Raw genomic sequence first — 21,905 nt, 5'->3', positions numbered from 1 at the left:
AGGGACTTGGTATAAAAGTTCAAATAATTCAAATGTTCATAATATTTGTGTGGGGATAGGTGAAAGTGAGGCCTGGTTAAAATATTGTTCCTTCACCTGTAAAAAAAAATGTCTAAATACAGTTTGGCAGATGGGATAGAAGCTTTGTCTCTGTCTCTCTTTTTAACAGCTGTTATCCTAAGTGAAATTAGTCTGGACAGTCTCAACTCATTCCCAGAAGCTCACACTGTCTACAATTCATCACTAATTGACACTAATTGGGCAATCTTGTACTAAGATGCTATAAGGATGGCTGTTTTGAACATTGGAAACATAATGCATATGAGATATAGGGTGTTTTTCTGAATTTGGTAAGTTACTGCAGCAAACTCTCTTTACCCAGAGGTTACACTAAAGCACAGCTGAAACAAAAATCATCTCCTCCCTACCCATTTTTGGTCTTGACAACTTGATCAAGATGATATTTTCATTCTGTTAGGAGTTGCCAGTTTTTTTAGCAAAAAAAATGAAATGTTGGTTCACTTATAGATCAATTTTAATATGTATTGTAGCATCTTGCTTGAGATGTTTCTTTATTTCATTATTTGATTGATTAACTCACTACAATGGTTGTGGCTTTCCTGTGCCAAATCCATGTTTTATTGTTGTAGTTTCTCCAGTATCTTGTGGTTTGCATTTTCCAGATACTTAAATTTCACTCGCGCTGCATTTCAACCAGCAAAACTGCTATGTTGGGAGCTGGACCAGCTGCAGAGTTTCTGGAGTTGGGGATCTGCACAGTCTTGGCATGATCCCTGATTTATATTAGAGAGCTCATCTGGTGAGAGAAGGGCGTGAAAAAAGACTGTGGCATAATTTGCAATCAACTTGGCTGGTGGCCTTGGCTGGCCAAAACAAAAATTCTTTTAAATTTTGAACAGAAATTTCATTGAGCTTGAAGTAATTCTGATATTTGCATAGATAATAACACCGCTGGCTTAAATAAGCAAACATATTGTGCACCCCAGTAATGTAAAGTGCAAAATCCTTGCAAGTAGAGGGAGAGTCAGAAGCCAATGAAACCAATTTGTAAAGAAATTTCTATCAAAGTTCAATCAAAAAACACAGGGAAGTCTAATTTGTAGGCAGTTGAGATCTGCCTCAGTCCGATATTCTTCATATGTTAGCTTCGACAGAGTGTCAATGCACTCATTTATTTGCAATGAATCAGGTGGTTCTCGTTTGCTTTGTATAGTGAGGTCTACAACTCCCATTTGTTCTGCTTCTTCTGAAGCCTTAGCTGAGATCAGATTTCTGATAGCAGTCGATCATAGAATAATTTAAACAAAAACAGGTACTGTCGGACATTCAATCATTCAAGCATTCTTTACCATTCAGAGCAATCATAGCTGATCATGCAACTTCAGTACTGTATTCCTGCTTTCTCTCCATAATCCTTGATCCCCTCAGCCATAAGGACCACATTAAACTCCTTTGAGACTATATCTAATGAACTGGGCTCAACGATATTTTGTGGGAGGGAGTTTTACAAGTTCACATTTCTCTGAGAGATTAAGTTTATTCCCATCGTAAATGTTTTATCTGTTATCCTTAGACTGTGACACCTTAGTAGGCATCTGGGACTTTTTGGAAAAGAATGTGAATGAGAATCCTCTGATTAGGTAGTGCCGTACAGAATGAGAAATCTTATTCTATTATATTCTGCCAAGATTCTAGCTTATATTTTCATATAAGGGACTAATTTTGAGTTGAAACTATTTCTCTCTTAATTAATAAAGTAAGATTAAATATTTGTCCTCCCTTTGAGATGGCAGCACATTATGGTATTGGTTTACATATATGTTCATCAGTAAAGTGGGAAAGCAATGGGAATTGAGGAGAACATTGTCCAATGGCATCAGCCCAAAATAATATAGTTATACAGTACCCTCCATAATGTTTGGGACAAAGGCACTTTTTCCTTTATTTACCCCTGTGCTCCACAGTTTAAAATTTGTAATCAGACAATTCACATGTATTAAAAGTGCAATTCCAGATTTTATTCAAGGTTATTTGTATACATTTTGGTTTGACCATGTAGAAATTAAAGGACATCATGGCACCATGATGTTTGGACATTTGCCTTCACAGGGGTTTATGATTACTTAGAACCATAGAACATTACAGCACAGAAACAGGCCCCTATGGCCCTTCTAGTCTGTGCCAAACCATTTTGTTTTGCCTAGTCCCATTGACCTGCTCCCAGTTCATAGCCCTTCATACCTCTCTCATTCATGTACCTGTCTATAAATTTGTATTAAATGTTACAATTGAGCCTGCATTCACTACCTCAGATGTAAGATTGTTCCACACTCCCACCACTCTCTGTGTGAAGATGTTCCCCCTTGCGTTCCTCCAAACTTTTCCTCTTTCAGTCTTAACCCATGTCCTCTGGTTTGCATCTCACCTACCCTCATTGGAAAAAGCCTCTCTACATTTCCTCTGTCTATACCCCTCATAATTTTAAATACCTCTCAAATCTCCCCTCACTCATTCTTCTACACTCTTAACCTTTACTTGTAACTCAGTTCCTGAAGTCTGGGATACATCCTAGTAGATCTTCTCTGCACTCTTACTAATTATTGATAACTTTCTGGTAGTTAGGTGGGCAACACTGCACACAATACACCAAATTTGGCCTGACCAATGTCTTAAACAACTTTACCATAACATCCCAGCTCCTATACTCAATATTTTGATTTATGAGGGTCAATATGCCAAAAGCTCTCTTTACAGCCCTATCCGCCTGTGACACCACTTTCAGGGAATTATATATCTATATTCCCAGTTCCCTCTGGTCTACTGCATTCCTCAGTGCCCTGTACGTCCTTTATTTGTTTGTCCTGCCACATTTTTTTGCATTAAATTCCACCTGCCATTTTAAAGTCCATTTTTCCAGCTGGTCCAGATCCCTCTGCAAGCTTTGAAAACCTTCTTCGCTGCCTCCAACCTTAGTGTCATCTGCTAACTTGCTGATCCAATTTACCACATTATCATTCAGATCATTGATATAGATGATAAACAACAATGGTCCCAGCACTGATCCCTGAGGCACACCACTAGTCACAGGCGTCTAGTTTAAGAAGCAATCATCTACCATTACTCTTTGGCTTCTCCTGACCAGCCATTGCTGAATCCAGTTTACTAATTCACTATGAATATCTAGTGTCTGAACCTTCCTAACTAATCTCCCATGTGGAACCTTGTCAAAGGCCTTACTAAAGTCCATGTTGTCAACATGCACAGCCTTTGCTTTGTCAATTTTTCTGGTAACCTCCTCGAAAAACCATAAGATTGCTTAAACACGACCAACCCCATGCACAAGGCCATGTTGACTGTCCCTAATCTGTTTATGGCAATCCAAATAATAGTATATCCAGTCACTTAGAATACCTTTCAATAATTTACCTACTACTGAAGTTGGGCTCACTGGCCTATAATTACCAGGGTTACTTTTGGAGCCTTTTCTAAACAATGGAAGAACATGAGCTATCCTCCCATCCTTCGGCACCACACCGTGGCTAAGGACATTTTAAATATTTCTGCTAGAGCATTTGCAATTTCTACATTAGCCTTCCTTAAGATCCGAGGGACTATCTTGTCTCGCCCTGGGGATTTATCCACCCTTATTTGCTTTAAGACAGCAAGCACTTCCTCCTCTAATCTGTATAAGTTGTTTTTCCTTATTCTCGACTCTGCCCATTTCCTTAGTGAATACTGATGGGGAGAAAAAAAGCATTTAAGATCTCCCCAATCTCTCTTGTCTCCATACAAAACTGATTCCTTCAAAGGGGACCAATTTTATCTGTTACTATCTTTTTGCTCTTAATATACCTGTAGAAACCCTTAGGATTTTCCTTCACATCATCTGCCAAAGCAACCTCAGGTCTTCTTTTTGCCTTCCTGATTTCTTTCTTGAGGCTTTTCTTGCATTTTATACTCCTCAAATACCTCATTTGCTCCATGTTGCCTATACCTGCTACATACTTCTCTCTTCTTATGAACCAGATCCACAATATCCCTCGAAAACCAAGGATCCCTACACCTGCTAACCCTGACAGGAACATACAAACTCTGCACTCTCCTCCCACACCTCAATGAGTTTCACACATGCCGCAATGCTGAACTCTTCTTCCTCCTCCTCCGGGTCCACTTCCACAACCCCGAGTCTCCACTCCCCCACCCAGGACCCTTTCTCCTGCTTCAAGCATTCTTCCTTCTCCTGGACACCTTGTCTTGGCCAACTGCCTGTTCTGGACCTCTTTATTTTCAACTACCGCCGAGACATCAACCATCTGAATTTTACCACCCCCCACTTGTATGCCAACCTCACCTCAGAACGCTATTCCCTCCACTGTCTCTGCAACAATCTCAACCTCACCATCAAACCTGCCAACAAGGGTGGCATAGTTGTCATCTGTTGTTCTGACCTCTCTCTTACCGAGGCCAATCGGCAGCTCTCAGACACCTCCTCCTATCCACCCCTACCACCAAACGTTAAACCACTGTTGCCAAAACCATTTCCAACCTTATCACCTCTGGTCACCTCTCCTCCACGGCTACCAGCTTCATTCTATCACTGCCTATTTCTACCTTCTACCCAAGATACACAAATCCAACCATCAGTTCTGCCTGTTCCTGTTCCATTAACTCATTTCATCATACCTTGACTCTATCCTTTTTCCCTTGGTCCAATCTCTCCCCATCTACATCCGCGACACCTCTCAAGCCCTTCATTTTCTCAATGACTTCAGATTCCCCGAACTGGACTGCCTCATCTTCACCTTGGATGTCCAATCCCTCAATACCTCTATCCCCCACACAGAAGGTATGAAAACACGTTGCTTCTTCCTAGATCAGAGACCTGACCAGTCACCCTCCACCACCACCCTGGCACCCTCCACCTCTGCCTGGCAGAACTTACCCTTACCCTCAATAACTTCTCCTTTAACTCATCCCATTTCCTCCAAATTAAAGGAGTAGCCATGGGTACCCGTATGGGTACCTGCCTGTTTGTGAGCTTTGTGAAACAATCCATGCTGCATTCCTCCACAGGCAAGACCCCTCAACTCTTCCTCCAGTATATTGTTGACTACATAGGGGCTTCCTCATGCACTCATGATGAACTTGTCAACCTCATCCACTTTGCATCTGACTTGCACGCCAAACTCAAACTCACCTGGTCCATCTTCAATAACACTCTCCCCTTCCTGGATCTCTCTGACTCCATCTAAGGAAACAAGCTTTCCACTGACATATACTATAAACCCTCCAACTCCCACAACTACATGGACTACACTTCCTCACATCTGCCCCCTGCAAGTATTAAATCCCCTTTTCCAATTTCTCCATCTCTGCCGCATCTCTGTCTTCCAGTCCAGATCTTCCAAAATGTCTGCCTTCTTCCACAACGCTTCCCCTCCACCACCATCAACTCAGCCCTCAAGGCATCTCCTCCATTTTCTGCTCATCTGCCCTGGTCCCCTCTGCCCCCAGACGCAAACAACATAGAATTCCCCCCCATCCTCACCTACTACCCCACTAGTCTTCGCATCTAATACTTCATCCTGCCGGAATTTCCGGCACTTAATACAGGATCCCACCATCAAACACACCTTTCCCAATCCTCCTCTCTCGGCCTTCTGCCGGGTTCGGTCCCTGCACTATTCCCTTGTGCACTCATCCCTACCCACCCATCACACCCCTGGGCTCCTTCCCCTGTCCCTGCAGGAGGTGCAAAACCTGCGCCAACACCTCCTTCCTCACCTTGGCATGGGTCCCCAAACAGGTCTTTCACATGAAGCAACACTTCACTTGTACATCCACAGGACTTGTTTACTGCATCCAGTGGCATTCTCTACATCGGAGAGACCAGATGCAGACTGGGAGATCACTTCGCCCAGCACATCCATTCTGTTCACAACCACAACAACCTCCCAGTGGCCAATCATTTCAATTCCAAGACACACGCCCATGCTCGCGTCTGTCCATGGCCTTATGTACTGCCCCACCCTGACCACACACAGATTGGAGGAACCACACCTTATTTTCCATCTGGGCACCCTCCAGCCAGATGGCATGAACGTTGACCACTGTTTTCTATTAAACCTGCTTGCCTTTTCTTCTATCCCCTCCCCCATTTCCAGTTCTTTCACCTGCCTTTCCCACCTCCCCCTCAGTGCTGCTGTCCTTTCTTTCCCTTTTCCACCTATCATCTTCTGCCTTGCCATCCCCTCCCCCCCACTCTTTTGTTCTGATGTTTGCCAGCATTTTCTTATACTTTGATGAAAGGCTCAAACCTGAAACGCCAGTTCTGCATCTTTGCCTTTGCTACATAAAAGACACTGTTTGACCTGCTGTGTTTCTCCAGTATTTTGTGTTTTTACTTCAACCACAGTGTCCTCACAATTTTGTGTTTTATTAAGATTGGGGCGATGTCCCTTTCTGTTCTTGTTTTTCAGTCTGATAAAATGTTTCTTTGACTTTTATTAGCATGACTCTGGTTCTCACGTGAAAAATGTCAACAACAGACACCAAAGGTGATGAAAAGCTTAGAAGCAAACCTATCTCTCTTATACCTGCACCACTGAAGCAATTAAACATACCTGAGAATTGACATACACCTGTGAAGCCAAATGTCCCAAACACTATGCCCTGAAATGAGGGAACTATGTATAAAAAGTGCTGTAATTTCTAAATGGTAAAACCAAAATGTATACAAATAACCTTGAATAAAATCTGGAATGTACACTTTTATTACATGTGAATTGTCTGATTACAAATTTAAAACCGTGGAGCACAGGGAGGAAAAAAGTGTCTTAGTTCCAAACATTATGGAGGGCACTGCAGGTCAAACGCATCACCCCAGGAAGGCACTGCAGAACTTTCTCCCTTGTCAGCTGCTTCATCATTGACTTTCCAGCCTTCAGACACTGCAATATTCAATTTCATTTAATTTTTATTTACAGCATGGTAGAAGCCGATTCTGGCTATTTAAACCCATGCTGCCCAATTAAACTCAAATTAACTTATAACCCCGTATGTTTTGGACGGTGGATGGAAAACGGAGCACCTGGAGGAAACCCATGCAGAGCTAGGGAGAATGTACAAACTACTTACAGACAGTGCCGGATTCCAACCTGAGTTGCTGGCACTGTAATGTTCCACGTCTCTATGCAGGAAGTCCTGAACTGCATTCTTGCATCAGTTGACATGTAGCAGATAACATCCACATCACACATGGACTAGACATTGATATGCTCCAAGAGTCTAAGAGTATTTTTTGTTCTTATCACAGTAACTCTATGGAGCATTATAGCTGTACTTTCCAAAACATTGATCTACACCGTCCAGAAGGGAAATGAGAGCAGGAGCAAATACGAGGATGAATGCTACCATGTAATTCTCCAAGTTTGGCTTGCTCTTAAACAGCCACTGCCATGACAACTAAATGTAGAGCCAGAGGAAAGAGCACTCCTTCCAACCCCACAAACTCACACTCACACTTTCCTGATATCCTTCATAACCATGGTATCCCTTGCACCTGATCACTGGTTCCTGGCCATGCTGCACTTCACTTCTTGGCTCAAAGAATACCATGGTCTTCAGCATCATTAGTTACTCATTTTCCCACTGATCATCACCCCACTTTAGAGCCTGAGGATTTTTCACAAGGAGATGAAATGGCTTCTCCTGCTACTATTATTTATGTTCTTTTTAGTTGCTTTCTCATGGCTGTTTACATGTGAAATATTTCATTATGTATGCAAAATATTCTATTATATGGAAAAAATACTAAAGGCCTGAAGAATCATGCATTAATACAACTTGAATAGATAAGGATATCTTGATCACCCGAACACAGACTGAAAATGTTTGCAAACCTTTGAGGATGCATAGTTTTCAGTATAATTTACTGCTGGAATTTGTTCTGAAGAAAATAATGTATTATTCTTATGACTTTGTTCAGAGAAGCAAATAAAAACATTGACCCATGTAATTGATTTTAATAGTACCTTAGTGCCATCCTCTGTGTGTTGGAGAGCAGCCAAATGCCATCAGTTAGGCCTTGGGGAGCTCGGGGCACTGAAGAGAAGATGAAGAGGACTAACTGGTTTTCCAAAAGCACAGAGTAGCTTAAATAGATTAGTCTAGTGTTGATGTGCAGAGCGCAGCATGTTCTAAAGCAGCAGAGGGTACAACTGACCTTTCTGTTCTCTGTCAGAGTCTGAGGAAAAGCAGCGAGTGCAGCAGGAACAAAAGAACCATCATTCCCCACTGTGTTCCTAACATGGTACAACTAAAGAAGCAGATAGTCTCTGACGACTCCATCTTTCTTTTGTTGCAGCATGCAGAAGGTGGGTATTGATCTTTTTTCCATTGAAGTTGAGATGATTTGGAAACTCAGTTTCAACTTTAGCATTCAACCTCATTGATCATTATAAAATGACTGCTAATTGATTCATGTGGAAGAACTAGTGATTAGAAATACCTACCAGGTTGCGCTCACTGTCAACACAAGTCTGATTACTAGCCATTGAGATCCAGGTCCAGTACTTCCAAATGTGATTCTCCTTGTCATGACTGACATTTGCCTGGCACCAGTCATGATCAAATGAAGTTAGGTAGTGTATAGCAGTTTCCATATTTACTAGCAGGTATTGGCTGCTTTCTTTTAAAAAAATAGTGATGTGCTGTGTGAAAATCAAAATTCTTTGGATGTTGGAAATCTGAAATAAAGTAGAGTAAATATTGGAACTTCTCAGCAGGTCATGTAGGATCTCTGGACTGAGAAATGTACCCAGAGTTTTTCACTCACTGTAAAAATAAGAAGCAAACCTCTCTGCAAGTCCAATGGGGATTGGGATGTCTATGTATGGCCCACAGCTATTGTTAGATACACTCTTAAGCACTCCCATTTTTGTATACAAGTGTTACTGACAAAGGTGGCAGCATCTTTATACAGTACAGTGCAAGATGCTTTGATCATTGGTGCATTGACCACTTGCAGCATAACTGCTTGGTTAAGTCAAGTTTATCATCTGATTGGACAAGTACAACCTGACGAAATGGCGTTCCCCGGTCTTTGGTGCAAATCACACACACACGCAGACATATCTCACATACAGACAAACAATACATATGCAGGACAAATATGTCAATGATACAAATAAATAAATATTGTTTCATGGATATGAGAGTCGCAGGTGGGTAGTATGTGCAGGTCCTTTGGTCATTCACCATTCTCACTGCCAGTGGGAAGAAGCTGTTCCTCAGCCTGGTGGTGCTGGCTCTGATCCTCCTGTGTTCTTTTCCTGATGGGAGCAGCTGAAAGATGCTGGGTGCAGGGTAGAAGGGATCCTCAATGATTTTGCGCACCCTCTTCAGACAACGATCCTGGCAGATCACATCGATGAAGGAGAGGGAGACTCCAGTGATCCTCTCTGCCACTCTTATGGTCCTATGGATTAACCTCCAATCCATTTCACTGCAGCAGCTGTACTACACTGTGATGCAGTTGGCCAGGAGGCTCTCCATAGAAGCTTCCTGTAGAACAGTGGTTCTCAACCTTTTTCTTTCCACACACATACCACTTTAAGTATTCCCTATGCCATAGATGCTCTGTGATTAGTAAGAGATTGCTTAAGGTGGTATGTGGGTGGAAAGGAAAAGTTTGAAAACCACTGTTTTAATCGTAGCTCATTGACTCGTTATGCGCATGGTTTCTTAACTTCAAAGGAAATGGGCCAATGACCATTTTCTCAAGCAAAATATTTCAGTAATAATTGGGTCTAGGGCAGTGATTCTCAACCTTCCCTTTCCACTCACACACCACCTTAAGCAATCCCTTACTAATCTCAGCACCGATGACATAGGGATTACTGCAAGTGGTGTGTGAGTGGAACCACTGCTGTAGAAGTCTAATATAATGGTGGTCAGTGCCCTTGCCCACTTCAGTCTTCTCAGGAAGTGCAGTTGCTTTTGCACCTTCCTGATAAATGAGGAAATGTGTGTCCATGATAGTCAAATGAACTCCAAGGAACTTGGTTCTCTTCACGACAGAGATATTGATGTGTAATGGAGGCTGGTCGTTCCAGGTCCTCCTGAAATCTACAAACAGTTCCTTCGTCTTGTCCTTGTTGAGACTCAAGTTGTTACTCTCACACCATATCACGAGATTTTTCACCTCTTCTTTGTAGTACGACTCATCCTGGTTGCTGATGAGGCCAACCACATTTGCGTCATCTGCAAACTTTTAAAAATTTTAAAAAAAATTTTCACACTATGAACCATACTAACCAAAATACACACAAACATTTCCCTCTTGAATATACAGTGTCATTTTCTCCCCTTTTCCCCCCTCCCTTCCCTCCCTCCTTCACCCCCCCCATCCCACCCACTCAACGTTCAACATATATGATACATTAAACCCATTAAACAATGTCATACAATGAAAATAAACAAGAAATTTGTGTCTTCTACTTTTACATACTGGGTCAGTTCATCTCGTCGTCTTCTCCTTCTGTCATTTTAGGCGGTGGAGGTCCGTGGTAGGACTTCTCTGTTGTGTTCCATGTACGGTTCCCAAATTTGTTCGAATACTGTGATGTTATTTCTTAAATTATATGTTATTTTTTCCAATGGAATACATTTATTCATTTCTATGTACCATTGCTGTATTCTCAGGCTATCTTCTAATTTCCAGGTTGACATAATACATTTTTTTGCTACATCTATGGCTATCATAATAAATCTTTTTTGTGCCTCATCCAAATCGAGTCCAAGTTCTTTATTTCTTATATTACTTAGAAGGAAGATCTCTGGGTTTTTTGGTATGATGCTTTTTGTGATTTTATTTAATACCTGGTTTAGATCTTCCCAAAACTTTTCCACTTTCTCACATGCCCAAATTGCATGTACTGTATCTTCCCGTTTCCTTCTTACAACAAAAACATCTGTCTGATATTGTTGGGTCCCATTTATTTAACTTTTGGGGCGTGGTGTATAGCCTTTGTAATCAATTATATTGTATCATGCGTAACCTCGTGTTTATTGTATTTCTCATAGTTCTGGAGCATAGCTTTTCCCATGTTTCATTCTTTATCTTTATGTTTAGATCTTGTTCCCATTTTTGTTTGGGTTTACAGCTTGTTTTCTCGTTCTCTTTCTCTTGCAGTTTGATGTACATGTTTGTTATAAATCTTTTATCATTGTGTCTGTAATCACATATTCAAAATTGCTTCCTTCTGGTAACCTCAGTCATCTGCAAACTTGATGTCACTGTTGGAGTTGGAACTGGCAATGCATTTGTGGGTCAGTAGCATGAACAGGAGTAGACTGATCACACAATCCTGAGGTGCACTAGTGCTGAGCTTGACAGTGCTCGATGTTCTGCTCCTGGCTTGGATAGACTCTGATCTTTCCATTAGGAAGTCCAGAATCCAGTTACAGAAGGGGTTGTTAAAGACCATTGAGGACAGTTTCTCCACTAGCCTCTTGTGTACGATCATTTTAAACGTTAAGCTGAAGTTGATGAACAGTAGCTTGGTGACTGAGGCATAATTGTGCAGATGGGACATGACGTAGTGAAAGGACAAGGAAATAGCATTGTCTGTAGTACAATTTCTTCTATAGGCGAATTGAAATGGGTCCAGTGTCTGTGAAAGGTGTGCTTTGATGCTTACCATCACTGGATGCTCAAAACATTTCATAATGATGGAGGTCATTGCCACAAGGCGGTAGTCATTGAGGCCTGTTATTGTTGCCCTCTTGGGTACTCGGATGATGGTAGCTTTCTTGAACACAATGGACTGCTGCAGAGAGGTGTTAAAGATGTCTGTAAAGACCTCTATTACTTGGTCTGCACAGTCCTTCATGTATGTTGTCTGGTCTCACTGCCTTGTGTGGGTTTGCCTTGGATAGAGTTCTTCTCCCCTCAACCGTCATCCTGTTCTTATCAAACCATGTATAGAAGACATTCAGTCTGTCCGGAAGGAAGGAAGGGAGGTGTCGTTGTCTTTAATTCATAAGGGTTAACTTGAGATCTGTTATAGTCTTGATCCTTTGCCACATATCATACATTTTCTGTGTGTATCCCTGCTTTGCCTTCCAGTCTGCACAGGAGAGTTCAGCCCTGGCTGATGTTAGTGCCATCCTGTTCCCTGTCCTAAAGGTATCATCATGAGCTCTGAGAAGTGACCGGACCTCTGCATCCAACCATGGTTTCAGCCTCTCTATCATCTTGGGCAGGTTTGGGGAAGTGGGAGGGATTCCCTGACATACAGACTGTATCCTCTGCTCTGTCTCCCTTACTGCACATGGCTGCCAGGAAGAAAACTTTATAAGAGCTGACTAGCCTCCAAGTGCTCATTGCAGCAATGATGTGGTAACTGCAGGTAGCTGAAACACGTGCATGTATTTGCAGGTGAGTTTAAATTATATTCAACTTTTTTCTCCACATGTTGCCCAATTTAGATCCTGGCCCAGTACCAAAAAATGGCTGAATTTCAATTTATGGCCACAGACTTCCTGGAAGATTATTTTGGGACAATTAAGAATGGACAATCATTGCTGATCTAGCTAGCAACTCCTTCCTCCTGCAAATGAAAAAAATAAATGTCTCTAAAATGATGCAGAAGTTGCTGTTAACTGAATTTAGAATACCCCAATTAGTAGATTTTTGAAGGCATGTGTGCAAAAATAATATTGGGCTCATTCCCTGTGGCATCTGCCTGCAGAGCTCTTAGCTGCTGCTTTAGTGCTGCACAGACACTGAATGCAAGTCGATTCTTAAAGGAGTTTCTTCATGACAGCCCCAATACAGCAGAAAACTGTGCCATGGAGGTGAGAAATGGATGGGGACAGTGGGGATAGAATCACTGCTCTGTTATTTATGTATAGGCAACTCCTATGCAGAGCTCAGGCCTGCTGAACCTCTGAGTAGTGATTTGCCTCATTATTGCTTTATCAAGAGGTCAATAATCCTAACTTCTCATACTGAGATGCATAATCTAGAGATGCTGGTTATTCAGCATTTGAAGTCTGGCTAATCATTTGACTAGGAGGCATATTAGATGGCCTTTTTCCTATTCTGTTTACTTATTCAATAACTCCCATTCATAATTCAGGAACTGAGTTACAGGGAATTTTAAATTTAAATTTAGATGTACAGCACGGTAATAGGCTATTTTGGCCCACGAGTCCATGTCACTCAATTTACACCCAATAAACCTACAACCCCTGGTACATTTTGAATGGTGGGAGGAAACCAGAGACCCCAGGGAAAACCCATACAGACATGGGGAGAATGCACATACTCCTTACAGACATCGTGGGATTTGAACCTTAGTCTCAATCACTGGTGCTTTAAAGGCGTTCGGCTGACCGCTACACCAACCATGCTGCCTTGTGCCAACTGTGCCACCCTTTAAAGGTTAAATAGGTTAGGACTTTAGTCCTTGGAACATAGAAGAATGAGGGGAGATTTGATCGAAGTATTTAAAATTATGAGGGGCAAAGACAGAGTAAATGTAGATAGGCATTTTTCACTGAAGTTAAATGGGATACATACCAGAGGATATGGGTTAAGAGTGAAAGGGGAAAAGTTTAGGGGGAACTTTTTCACACAGAGTGGTGGGAGTGTGGAACGAGCTGCCCGCTGAAGTGGTGAATGTGTGCTCAATTTTAATATTTAATACAAATATTGATAGGTACATGGATGGGAGAGGTATGGAGGGCTATGGACTGGGTGGGATTAGGCAACAAAAAAAACACAGACTAGAAGGGCTGAAGGGGCCTGTTTCTGTGCTGGCATTCTATGGTTCTATAAACAACATCTGAATGCTGTAAGGGATGCTGTTTTAAGAAAAATTTGCTATCAATAAGAAAGATCATAATAATAAAAAAAATAATCTGCTAGGGGAGCTCAGTGGGTTGAGCAGCATCTATGCGCAAGGGCAAGTGAAAAGCTGTGGCCATTTTGTGTTGAAACCCTTCATCATGACATATTTCCAGCATTTGCACTTGTTATGTCTCAACATGATAATTCATCTGATAATTTAAGAATGGTCACCCATTGTAGGAAAATTGATCTTATTTGTATATTCAAAGTTTTCTATTGTACTTATGAAGCAACCCTAAATATTTCCGAGTGAAATGCAATAGCATTATGTACAGGGAATCTTGGTTCTGATGGGTACGATGGCTATGATGTTAAATGTGCAACTTTAACCTTCACATTCCAAATAAATACCATTGATCACTGATATTCCCCATAGCATTAAGATCTGACCTTTCCATGTCTTGTTCGTCCAACACCCTGTTTTCATATTTTAATTGGGGCAGTAGGTGAGGGGAAATCAAAATCACTATGAATCACCTACAATTACAGAGCAGTGTTATTTTCTGCAGTGTTTGGGGGGAAAAAAAATAGATACTGCATGGTAATGGGGCCTTCCAGTCTGAGTCCAAATGCACCTATGCAAACAATAACCAACTATAGCAGAAAACCTCTTCTGAAACATTGCTGGAGTATGCTTCTTGCATTTTCCTAATTTCTATTATTCACATGCGAATTTCAACAGTACCAATAGAGTGACCGTTTCCAACTTTCCAAAACAGAGGACCTGCAGGGTCAATGCTCCGGGAAGGCACAGGGACCAGCGGGCACCCTCCCCAGGCACATATTGGCAGCAGCAGGCACCCATTGGCAGCACTGGGCACCCACTCTGGGAACCCATCGGCAGCACCAGGCACCCACACTGAGCACCGGACACCATGAACAGCCGCAGCAGACACCCATCGGCTACCTATCCTGCGCACTCATTGGCAGCAGCAGGCTCCACCCAGTCCACACAGATTGGGTTGTGACCTACAGCTCCGGGCGCACACTGGATGCTGCGGAGACCGACTCCAGGCTCACACTGCGTGCTGCAGACACCGGCCCCAGGCGCATACTCGATAATCGATAATCGATCCTTTACCGCTCACCACAGCCGCTCAGCACCTCCCCTCCACCCTCCTGAATGGTCGCAATCTTTCCCTGTCCGCAGCCCATTGCCATCTCCCATTGGCCCTGTCTGACATTGATTAGGGCACGTCACACAGCAGGCTCGTGCACCTGTTCCGTTGTGTCTCAAGGCATGGCAGAACTACAGCCATTAGCCCACCCATTTTCAAGGGAGAAGGGTTTGAATGGGGAAACAGTGATGATGCAAGAAAAAGCATGGCAGCGCACGGCCTATGGATCCTGGGACAATCCATAGGTAAGTGCCATTTGGGGGTGCAGGGCCTACAAATGGGCCCGAGGTGACACTGGACGGAGGACAGAGGGCTCAAAAGTGAGGGGGGGGCTACTGGGTGACTGAAGTGGGACTGAGGGAAATGGAGGTGGATCAGGTGAGGCAGGTTGGTGTTTCTTAACAGCTGGAATTTTATGCTGATTATGGTGCAGTCCAGGCAGCAGGACACCTGGAACCATAATGAAGGCGGGCAGGTGGTCTATTTCCTTTACCAGTGAGAATTAAGGCTCGAGGAAAGGATTACAAATGAGTGATGGGTGAATTAAAGTGAAATTGAATTTGAAACAATGTATAGAGGGCAAAAAGCAAAGTAAAAATGAAATCAAAGATGTCATTTATTTTAAATTGCCAAGAACAACTCCTAATGCCTTGTCTGATAAAGCTATCTAATATTATAAGCACTTTTTTTGAGAACCTGGACATTTGAAGAAATAAGTTCGGATAGTTCAAGTCATTTAATCTCTGCACCAGAGCTGTTGATAGCATTAAGTTAACAATAGTCACTATGTTAACTTTCTGTTTGAAATTTAATGGAGAAGAAATGTGTAAGTATGGAAGGTTTATTAAAAATATATATAATTATTATCAACACAGTAGAAGTTGATTCTAACCATTGAAACCCATGCTGTCCTATTAACTTATCAACCATGTACGTTTTTGAAGGGCGGAAGAAAACTGGAGGAAGCCCATGCAGACACGGAGAATTTACGAACTCCTTCCAAATTCGAACCTGGATCACTGGTGCTGTAATAGCATTCGGCTAACTGCACCTATACCTGTGCCCCTCATTATTAAGAACATTTATAAGTTCTTAAAACTAAGACCAAGACCAAGGTGCCATTTATGTGATACAAATGAGGAAGTGTGCCCCTATTATTATTGTAGTCTCTGTTGTTAATTTCCCAGCACACATCATCCTTTTGTTTTTTGGCTGTTGTCAGATAAGGAACCTCAATGAGGGAGTCCAAATAAACTCAGCCAAGGATGGCCCACTCTTTTGTTTTCCAAAGAGAACCATGTAGAAGCAGAAAGGCTTTGAGGGAATAAATATAATTCAAAAAGAAAGAACAACTCCTAATGTCTCCTCTGATAAAGCTACCTAATATTATAAGCACTTTGGACGAGAACCTGGACATTTGGAATGACATCTTTAGTTTTAGTAAAACCTTATTACAAAGGCACTGTTTGATATGCTGGAAGCTATGATGTGCACTTGGGTTTAAAGTAGCAATTAAATCATTACAATTCAAGCACTTAGAGGAGTATTAAGTAAAAGCTGCCAGCTTATACCTGCATTCCAATCTGGCACAGTAAACACGATCAATTGAACATGATAATGGCACTAGATGCTCATGTGGGCTGCTGTTATTTGTGCAGATGCTCAGAATAATTTTAGTGCCTTAGTGAAGCAGATAATAATAGGCTTTCTATAACAAAATATTTTAGGTACATTAACAGGATTAAAGTAAGAACATTACTTGCTCTTAGATTTCATACGTAGATGTCGTAGATTTGTGTGAACCCACAATACTTCAGAATATTTCAGAGAACAAGGCTCCTTCAATATATTGTGGTGGAGGCAAGACACAATATTTGAGTTTTTAATGTTGGTTCTCTTGGTCATTATTAAAGGAGCATTTTGAATGTGAGCATGTGGATTGTTTAGTATAAAGATACAACTGTAGATGTTGGATGCTTACTCTGCCATTTGTTGAGAAAGCTGAGCAGGGTGCAGCTGTATAAAGCTCTCGCACCCAGAGCCCCAGCTAAACACTCTGCTGTCCAAATGGCTGCATGATTTCCCAGCATGCTCTTTCCAATTTGTGAATTTGCCTGGAAGTCATTGCATGAAATTAGCATTCCCTCAAGTTAATAAAATATTATATTACTTGTGTTTCTCCAGATGATATTGTAAAATGTCTGGACCAGGACCATTTTGATAGTTTGTTTAATGATATCTAGTCAAGGATAGAATAAAAAAAAAGAATTTGTAAAATCAAGTCACTTTTTGTTTTTGCTTGTTATTTGTTAACTTAGGAGGTAAACTGTGGTCGTACATTTGCAAATTCCTCCAGAAAATGTCCGAGGAAAGCTTTAAATCATCGGGTCCAGGCACATCTGGCTTCAAAACACACGCGGAACGAGGTGATTTTACTGTGGACCAGTTGGGCACCGAAGGCTTGGGCAGCAGTGTCGGCTCTGGGACAAGTGACCTTGGAAATGTGCTTCAGGACCCACCTATGAACAGCAATCTGACTTCAAGTTCACAGGATAGTAGTAGTGCCCTAGACGAGGATGCTTCAGACAATTCACATGAACTATTAGGATCGCCATCCTCCGAGTCTGAAGCAGATGACGGCGAATGCACTAGTAGCTATCTTACATTGTGTCATGAATATGAACAGGAGAAGGAAGAACCTGACAGTCTCTCATCTGAAACTTTTCCAACAGTTTGTGAAGATGTGCCCGGAAGATCTGCAGACATAGGAATGACCACAAGATCACATTCCCTCCTCAGTAATGACAGTCTTTGTTCCCCTACTACAATGCAGGAGCTTCGATTTTTTACTGAGGATATTAACATGGATGCCTTTAGTCCTACCAAAACCTCTGAATCACTAAATCTATCTAAAAAAAGTCCAATGGAATTTTTCAGAATTGACAGCAAGGACAGTACAAATGAATTGGTAAATCTTGACCCAGGAGAAAAAATGCAAACTGAAAAAAATGATTCTGCACCAGCTTTTAATCTGGTGCCTGAAATTGATCACAAGAGTAATTCTGATGCTGGCCACATTAAACTGGATTCCACTGACTCCTTAGCACTGGATGATGACAGCAGAGGATCTTCCAATGATTCTGTACCAGTCATCTCCTTCCAGGATGCAGCATGTGGAGATACAAGCAGCAGTGAGGAGGGGAGGCCTGATCTATTAGTAAATTTACCAGGTGCTTCACAGGACAGCAAAGCAGCTGGAGTGGTTTTATTTGATAAATTCAGTGTGACTGACGGTGATATTCCAGAGAATAGGCTGTATGAAAAACCTGATGTTTTACAAATTAATTACAATATTGACCATTGTATGAATTCTCAAGAAACACTGGGACAGATTTTACTCGATGATGAAGAAGCCTCTATTGATGGAAACATAGATAAAGTCTCCAGGCAGCAATTACAATTTTCTGAGAACAGAGAGGAACAAAATGTAAGTGAACGACTCAATGCCAACATTCCTGCTGACAAAGAAGTTAATTCTTTATTCCCCATTACCCAAACTGAAAATACATCATGTATAAATGTTGCATCTTGTAGCACCTTGGACTTGACGTACAGCAATAAAAAAACTCCTCAATCACATGATCCTATTAGGTCTTACGTAACTGTTACAGCTGAAGATTATTCTGATCATAAAGAACTCGCCAGAACAATGAAAGAAGTTGTTACGGGCAAGAAAGAAGTCTCGCATGAAGATAAAGAATTTGGAGAACACACAGGCACCTGTGATGAAGGAACTCAGGACATTGTTTCACATTCAGAGAGCATCAATGACAATCCAGTAGGAGAAAATAATATTACCACAAGGACAAACGGAGATAAGTTAGTATCACACATATTTAAAGAGCTGGAAGAAAGTTATATGCGAGCTTCCAATGTTCGCATTCCAGAGAGTTGTATTCAACATTGGGCAGCACAGATGGTTGTCGCCCTTGATGCACTTCATCACGAAGGAATCATATGCCATGATTTGAACCCAAACAACATCTTGTTGGATGATAAAGGTCAGGAACTTTTGCAAATGCATTTTTTTCCTTAATATCTCTTTCTGTTGCTTACTTGCCTCCAATTAAATGAGTAGGCGTTTTATCCTATAATTAGTATCTTCATTTCCTGTCTGAAGCTTCAATTCCAGTGCAGTGAATTCACCCACAGTAATAGCTTCTAGTGCTTAATGATGCCATTATTCTTAATGATACTGTTTTTTTTTTTAGCTGCAAAAGAATAATTACAGTTCACTTCTGCAGAAAATGTAGGAAAAAATTGTTTTGATTTCTCATGTCATTTTGTTTTTAGGACACATTCAACTAACATATTTTAGCAGATGGAGCGAGGTTGACGATTCCTATGACAGCAGTGCCATAGAGAAAATGTACTGTGCCCCAGGTTAGAACACTTAGTTGCATATGAAATACGTTGTACTCCTTGTCTTCTGTGCATTATGCAAACCACATACCTTTCTTTATGTGTGTAGTCCATTTGGTATGCAAAGCATTTTTTGTAATTAAAAAGTGTGACATGGGGTTGAATTTATAATTTTCTAAAAAGCATTTACTTATGTAAATTTCTATTGAATGAAAAAATGCACATTTAAAACAAAAACTTTGTACTTTCCGTTCCCCTGAAAAGTAAGTTGCTAAACTTGAAGAGGGATATGTAGATGTTGTTTTGGAACATTAAATTAAAATGAAGAGAAAATACTTGCAAGCAGTCAGAGGTGTTAGAAGAAAAGATGGCAAAATCTGAGATATTTTGAAGAGATAAGGAAATGAAATGAATGTGGTGTACATTGACTTTCAGAAAGTCTGTGGCAGGGATTCTTGTTGAGAACATTAAGGCCAAGCAATAGAAACTAGGAGTTAAGGGCATATGGAGTGCCATTAAGCTTGGGCTGCAAATTGTGAATGACAACCCAGTCCTATTGGTTTCTAAGCCAACTAGCTGCATTTAAAATTAGCTGCCATGTTTCCATCATGATATATCCATAATTTTTTTATTCCAACTGTTTCGTTCATAAACTAAATACAGAGGAGATAAAAACTAGTTTTTCTTTTCTGGTCCAATACCAGAGTATGAAGGAAATTATTAATGTAGCTCTCTAAATTCTTTTCAAGAGTTTTTTTTTTATAAACCCACAAATGTTATGTTTAAACTAGTATATTCCCAATGGTATTGCTTACAGGTAATCATTTCAGGTGTTAACTGCTGGAAGCTGGATCCTAGAGATGGGGAAGTCACTGCTATAAACTTGGACGTTCTTGACCATAACCATAATTTTTTTCTTTGGCTTGGCTTCGCGGACGAAGATTTATGGAGGGGGTAAAAAGTCCACGTCAGCTGCAGGCTCGTTTGTGGCTGACAAGTCCGATGCGGGACAGGCAGACACGATTGCAGCGGTTGCAAGGGAAAATTGGTTGGTTGGGGTTTGTCAGTGAGGTGGGCTCTGCGGTCTTCTTCAAAGGAGGTTGCTGCCCGCCAAACTGTGAGGCGCCAAGATGCACGGTTTGAGGCGTTATCAGCCCACTGGCGGTGGTCAATAACCATAATAAGTCTGGAATAAAATTGTATGAGAAGATTTAGATGGTGTAGGGCTACTATTGGCTGATCTAAACTAGGAGAGGAAGCATTCAACATGAGTTATGCTGGCCCATAAAAATAACAAGAATGGCGCAATAAGTTTAAAAGCAAATCAGGCTGAAAAGAAGTAAATGAATAATAATTGGACTCTGCTCAAACACATTAGAAAATTAAGGGGAAACCCTATTGGATGCCTGTCAAGGTGCATATAGGCCTCAGGTCCCCAAGGAGATTTATTAGAAAGCTTTCTGGCAGGAAATGTGCAATTTTCCCATTAAATATTTTGGTTTTATGCACATTTTTGGAGGTTCGGGGCTTTAAAATGGATTGATATGGAACTGGAATAAAACAAGCAAAATATTGTTTTGAGCAGTAGAATTTACCTCCCAATAAATAAGAAGGCAATTTTATCTAACTTGCAATGCTGTTGTTTTTGTTATCTGAATAATTCCCACATTTCCTTAAATCACTTATTGCACAATAACAAACATAAACTTACGTTGTGATCACAGGGTGTTACACAAGAAAGTATTTAATGTAAATAGATATTTTAATCGGGAAATTTTATGCAATAAAAATAAAATATAATATAAGCATACAGAAATTGGGAAGAGTTGGAGTATCAGTATTTAATTTTGTATAATTATTTATACCATGACTAAGGAAAGGGTTAAAAGAGATATTTTAAAGTGCAAAAGTAAAAAAAAAATTCAGACAACATGGAGTAACCAATTCTTGCATGCATTAAACATTGATTTATTTTTATTTGTATCATCATAAATGGTGCTTAAATTGCTAAATGATTCCAGTTGTTTTTCTTGCAGAATTTGCTGCTTGATTTTTTTTTAATGGTATTGAGGTGAAAAGTAACGTGTTTTAATTTGTCTAATGCATTTCTTCATTCCTTCATGGTTTAGAATAAATGCTTTGAGAATTAAATTTTGCATTTTAGGAGTGTTTACCTCACATTTTAAAAATAATTTGCTGTATTTTAATTTGTTTATCCTTTTGGTTTCCAAATAAAACCTGGAAACATGACATTGTTTCTCAATGCTATTTCCATGAATTGTTCAGAATATAATCTTAAAAACTAGAGTAAGAACAGTGTTTCTGACCAATTAACCTTAATTTAGTATTCATTTGCTTCCCAGTTTTACAGTACACAAGCTCACATTCACGGAATTATTTTGGATACTATATATTATATATACTAT

The 21,905-nt window shown here is 40.8% G+C and overlaps 1 protein-coding gene across 5 annotated transcripts in view; it reads left to right on the top strand.

The window, feature by feature from the left end:
* Positions 1-21,905, top strand: part of rps6kc1 (ribosomal protein S6 kinase polypeptide 1) — a 198,681-nt gene that overhangs the window by 139,228 nt on the left and 37,548 nt on the right. For all 5 annotated transcript variants that reach the window (XM_069931317.1, XM_069931316.1, XM_069931319.1 and 2 more), the window contains 3 exons: positions 8,264-8,396; positions 17,376-19,118; positions 19,411-19,500. In XM_069931317.1, coding sequence (XP_069787418.1) covers positions 8,264-8,396; positions 17,376-19,118; positions 19,411-19,500 — 1,966 coding nt within the window. The remainder of the gene's footprint in view (positions 1-8,263; positions 8,397-17,375; positions 19,119-19,410; positions 19,501-21,905) is intronic.

Source organism: Narcine bancroftii, chromosome 4 (assembly GCF_036971445.1).
Source record: "Narcine bancroftii isolate sNarBan1 chromosome 4, sNarBan1.hap1, whole genome shotgun sequence".
Classification (NCBI taxonomy): domain Eukaryota; kingdom Metazoa; phylum Chordata; class Chondrichthyes; order Torpediniformes; family Narcinidae; genus Narcine; species Narcine bancroftii.
This window is presented reverse-complemented; position numbering and strand designations above follow the sequence as displayed.